A 5,627-nucleotide genomic window follows, 5' to 3' on the forward strand; every position below is an offset into this window, starting at 1 on the left:
TCGTCACTTCGCGCTTCCACGTCCGCGGCTTCGCTCTATCGTAGTTTTTTCAATATAGTACAGTATAGAGTGAAGTCTCGAATGTCAAAGCACAAAGTGGCGAGGGACGACTATATTCTATTAAGATCTGCAACTGGAATCTCCCCTAACATCTCCACCCTTAAAACCCTTAGGGACACGGACCCAGCCGCTTCTCCCTCCCCTCCTCCTTCCCCACCCTTCCCCCACACAGCACCTTTACCTTCCTCACTTCCAAACTCCAAGGGCCCTTCCTTTGCCTCTATAACGTGTTTCCTGAGCCCGTTTCTTCTAGAAATTACTTCTTCCACCTCTGTGATTTTATAAATAAATGTTCTCTCATAGTTTGAGTCTTGGCTCTGAATTCTGTCCTAGCCCGAACTCAAGTACTGAGGTTGCGCCCTGGCTGGTTTGGTTCAGCGGTTAGAGCATGGGCGCGTGGTTCCCACTAAGGGCACGTACCTCGGTGCACTTTGTCCCTGGCCCCGGTTGGGGTTGTGTGGGTGGCAACCCATCGATTTGCCTCTCTTGCATTAATGTTTCTTTCTCTCTTCCTCCCTCTTCTTTCCCGCTCTCCCTGAAGATAAATGCAAAAATGGCCTTTGGTGAGGATAAAAAAGTACTGAGGTTGCTAAACCCAGGTCCAGTCTGACCCCACTGGTCTAACCGTAGTGCCATTCCTGCCACTCCCAATAGAAGCAGACATAGGACCTACACAGAATATTTTAAATGCTCTCCAAACATCTAGGCAGCAGGACATACTCTGGGTTCTACTTTAGAATGAAAAGCTCCAAAAGTTGTCATCATCTTAGTTCAATTTTCTTGTAATTCAAAGTCCCAGGAGAGAGATTCCTATAGGCCCAGCTGAAATTACATGCTCCCTGAATAGGGGAGGGTAGAGATCTTGAATACAGTAGCACCAAGACTGCTCATTCCTGGGAGAAATAATTCCCCCAGAGGAAAGAGTGTTCTCTTAGAAAGGAAAATCAGTGCTAAGATGCCCTACCCTTCCAAAAAAAGTCAACAGAAGTTTCACATACAGTTGTCCTTCAGGACATTCACCTCACATGATACTAAAGATAAATATAATTTCACTTAGTAATATATTATGAAGATTTCATACATGAGTTTTCTCAGATCCTTCATAAATTTCTTTTTATATTGAGCCATGACCACTGACTGGTGAAATCTCTACCAATAGTGGTTTTTTGTTTTTTGTTTTTTAAGATATTTTTGTTCTTTATTAATTTTAGAGAGAGAGGAAGGGAGAGGGAGAGAGAGAGAGAAACATTGATGAGAGAGAACATTGATTGGCTGCCTCCTGCATGCCCCCCACTGGGGATTTGGCCCACAAGCTGGGCATGTGCCCTGACTAGGAATCAAATCAGTGACCTCTTGATGCATGGGTTAATGCTCAACCACTGAGCCACACCAGCCAAGCTCTATCAGTAGTTTTTATATAACTACTTTATGTAAAAAAAAAATAGTACTTTATTTGACCTAAATAACCAATTTTCATATTCTAAGGTCTGTATTCAGATGTTAGCCAACAATGTCTTTTATTCAAAATGTTTGTGATTTGTAGAATGTGCTACTGTCCTCTCCTGTCCTTAGATGTTCCTGTTACATTTTTGGTCTTTAGCATATTCCAATCAACTGCAACAGGATTAAGAGGCCTAGTGACAGGGAGAAAGATAGAGTCCCACCCACGTAGGTGGGAACAAGCAAAGCATAGTGTCCTGAGGGAGTGGCAAATCTTAAGCTTCCAAATAAAATAGGTGGAGAGCATTGTGATGCAAAATCTAAGAGGAGATACCCTTCATTTCTAGGCCAATTGAGAGTCAATATCAGAAAAGTTTATCAAAGGTAATAAGGTTGACACCTCTGAGCTATGGTTCAGGAGCAAACTCCAAGTTGCTCATTCATCCTCTAAATGCCTCTGCAGAAGTTTACAGAGAATCCTCCAGACCACCTCCTACCTGATTCACCAGTCACTTTATTTTATCTTTCCTAGTTCTTTGATTTCCTGCGTTTGGACTTTGTGCTTGTTCCCTGCACTTGTGCTGGCTTCCTCCTTAACAAGCACCTGGTTTGACTTTGATCCTAGGTCTGCTCTCCATTCTTTGTCTCCCAAGTCACTGTGGCCCTGAACAGGTCATTAAACACACTCTGCCCTGGAGTCAGAATGAATGAAGTCCTTAAACTGGAGGAAAATCAGATAAGGAGTGACCCGTCCCGCAGGTCGAGCAAGGAGGACTCTAGAGGGGGAGTTAGGATGAGGAGGGACAAGAGACACGAGAAATGGAGACAAGACAGGGTTCTGATCAAGTCTCGTTTATTCCAGGGATATTCACACAATATATAGGGCAGGAAAAACAGGGAGCACCTTTTGTCAAGCACCACGCTTGCTTGCACGAAGCAATTCCAGGAAATACCACAAGAGGAACAAAAGGTCAGCAAAGACTGGCTTGTTGAGTAAATGGTTACTTAAAGAAATGCAAAATGCAGAGATAAAGAAATGCAGAATGCAGAGATATCCTGCCTTGGGGCAGGAGATGGCAGAGCAGATTTTAGCAAAATTGATGCCATGCAAAAAGTCTCTCACAAAGGAGGAGTTAAGCCAGCTGGAGGAATGCAGGATTCTCACCTGCAGACCCTCAAAGCCAGTCCTAGGACAGGCGCTGTGCAGGAAAAAGCAGAAGCTGGGAACAAGGCAAGGTGTGATACTCAGGAATGAATAGCTCCTCATTTTTTAATTGGGTTGTTTGTCTTCCTTTTGTTGAGTTGTATGAGTACTTTATATATTTTGGAAATTAATCCCTTACCTGATGTATCATTGGCAATTATGTGCTTCCATACAGTGGGTTCCCTTTGCATTTCGATGCTGGTTTCTTTTTAGTTTGATGTAATCCCATTTATTAATTTTTTTCCCTTTGTTTCTCTTGTCCTAGGTGATGTATCAGTGAAAACTCTGCTTTGTGTGATGTCTGCAATTTTGCTGCCTACATTTTCTTCTAGGATTTTTATGGTTTTATGACTTATATTTAAGTCTTTTATGCATTTTGAGTTTATTCTTAAAAAATGGGCAGAGGACCTAAATAGACACTTCTCCAAAAAGGACATACAAATGGCCAGGAGACATGAAAAAATGTTCAATGTCACTAATCATCAGAGAGATATAATTTTTTTTTCCTCACCCGAGGACATTTTTTTGATATTTTGTTCAGATGGAATGGGAGGAAGAGAGAGAGAGAGAGAGAGAGAGAGAGAGAGAGAGAGAGAGAGAGAAACATCGACGTGAAAGGGACACATCGAGTGGTTGCCACCCACATGACCCAACCAGGGCCGGGGACAAACTGCAACCAAGGTACATGCCCTTAGCGGGAACTGAACCCGGGTCTCTCTGGACCGCAGGCCGACTCTCTAACCACTGAGCCAAACCAGCCAGGGCGAGAGATATAAATTAAAATGACTATGAGGTATTACCTCACATTTTCTGGAATGTCCGCCATTAACAAATCATCAAACAACAAGTGCTGGTGAGGGTGTGGAGAAAAGGGGCCTCTAGTACATTGCTGTTGGGAATGCAGACTGGTGCAGCCACTATGAAAAACAATATGGTGTTTCCTCAAAAAATTAAAAATGAAACTGCCATTTAACCCAGTGATTCCAATTCTAAGAATACATCCTAAGAAGCCTAAAACACCAATTAGAAAGAATATATGTACCCCCATGTTCATAGCAGCACTATTTACAATAGCTAAGATCTGGAAACAGCCCAAATGCCCATCAGTAGATGAGTAGATAAAAAAGCTGTGGTACATATACACAATGGAACACTATGTAGCTGTAAGAAAGAAAGATCTCTTACCCTTTGAGATGACATGGTGGGACCTGGAGAGTATTACGCTAAGTGAAATAAGCCAGACTGAGAAAGACAAGTATCACATGATCTCACTTATTTGTGGAATATAATGAACAAAATAAGCTGGTGAACAAAATAGACCCAGAGACATGGAAGTAGGGAACAGACTGACAAATCTCAGTGGGAAGTAGGTAGGGGTGGTGGCAGGAGGAGATAAACAAAAGAACTGATATACATATATGCACAACCAGTAGACACAGTGAGGAGGACGTCAATGGGGGAAAAAGGGAGGTATATCTGTAATACTTTCAACAGTAAAGATAAGTTAAAAAAGAAAAAATAGAATGAATAGCTCCAAAGTTGATTGATTATTGTATGCACCCTTCTCTGACTTTCCTGTCTCCGTTATATCATTTCTGAAGTTTGGCAATCATAAGTTTGCATAGTATAGTAATAAAGGTGAAAATTGGGCATGTTTGTGAACAAACTATGATAAAGTTTTGCTGGGAGTTTTCCCACACACTGCAAAGGCTTATTTAGTTGCAGAAATAAAGTGGAATATCTGAGAAAAGTGAATAAAATAGATATAAACTTCCTAATTCCAATTTTGAGAATTCTTATTCTTAAGAGATTATCTTTTTTTTTTTATCCTCACCCGAGGACATTTTTGCATTTATCTTCAGATAGAGTGGGAGAGAAAGAGGAAGGAAGAGAGAAAGAAACATCGATGTGAGAGAGACACATCGACTGGCTGCCACCAACGCGACCCCAACTGGGGCCGGGAACCGAGGTACGTGCCCTTATCAGAAACTGAACCCGGGACTTCCTGGTCCACAGGCCGATGCCCCAACCGCTGAGCTAAACCGGCCAGGGCAAGAGATTATCTTATTAAAAAATTCATTTTATATTCCTCTAAGGTTTTTCCCTCATGTTTAAAAACTTTTTATTTTCATAATAAAAAAATGTGCATTTCCATAAAAATCATTTGAAAAAAAAGCACTCTGATTAAATTGTATTTTACAACCTGCAGGCTATCTGGGGCGAGCCTGGTTTTCACTGTGGATTTCACTGCCATCCCACCAACTTCCTCTTCACCAGCAAGCCAGTTCTTTACCTTCCCCATAGCCAGACAGGCGAGGCAGGTGCGGCCTTCATTGTCCGTTCTCTGGTGTGAAAAGGGGCAGCACCGTCATTTAAAACTGACCCAATCTCTGCGCATCTCACAAAGTTGAACAACCAGAAGAAGTAAGATCAGAAGGCAAGGCTTTGGGAGGTACAGTGCATATTGGTGGAGGGAGCCTCATTACAATTCACCTCCTTGCTTCTCCTGTTCAATCGTTTCTTTGTGAAGGCAGAAGACGTTCTCTTGCATTTCTGTTTTCTTCAATCTTGACATCAATTTCCCAATCTCAGCCATATCGGGTTTGTCAGACATGGTTGTGGAGGAAGCGGAGTGAGGGGCCTGAACAAGAGGAGTCAGATCCCTCAGTGGTCGCCACCCAGTGCCTCTCTAAGGCACTTCTGCTGGTCTCTTTTATAGCATTTCTCAAACTTCTGACAAGTTATTTCCATGCGAGCGGCACTTCACTCTTACAGGGGCCGCAGAGTGCTGCCAAGCCGTCTACTGGGCCAGAGGCAAGATTTGTTTTGCCATTACTAATTGTTTTATTTCAACAATTATATATTATTTTACTATTTAATATTTCTAAATGTTTTTTTTTTTCCATTGTTGATTGTCCCTGCT

The 5,627-nt window shown here is 42.2% G+C and overlaps 1 protein-coding gene across 1 annotated transcript; it reads right to left on the reverse strand.

Annotated features, from left to right (window-relative positions):
- Positions 1–5,034: 5,034 nt before the first annotated feature.
- On the reverse strand, positions 5,035–5,318 carry LOC118631223 (thymosin beta-4-like). The gene is made up of 2 exons (XM_036263564.1): positions 5,198–5,318; positions 5,035–5,048 (listed from the first exon to the last, which is right to left on the reverse strand). The coding sequence occupies exons 1-2, from the start codon at positions 5,316–5,318 to the stop codon at positions 5,035–5,037; spliced, it is 135 nt and encodes a 44-aa protein (XP_036119457.1).
- Between the last annotated feature and the right edge of the window lie 309 nt (positions 5,319–5,627).

This window comes from Molossus molossus, unplaced genomic scaffold, assembly GCF_014108415.1.
Source record: "Molossus molossus isolate mMolMol1 unplaced genomic scaffold, mMolMol1.p scaffold_m16_p_1, whole genome shotgun sequence".
NCBI classification, from domain to species: Eukaryota; Metazoa; Chordata; class Mammalia; order Chiroptera; family Molossidae; genus Molossus; species Molossus molossus.

Bases quoted from the DNA above. Each gene is read 5' to 3' on its own strand.
- LOC118631223 (XM_036263564.1), bottom strand. From the start codon at position 5,318: ATGTCTGACAAACCCGATATGGCTGAGATTGGGAAATTGATGTCAAGA.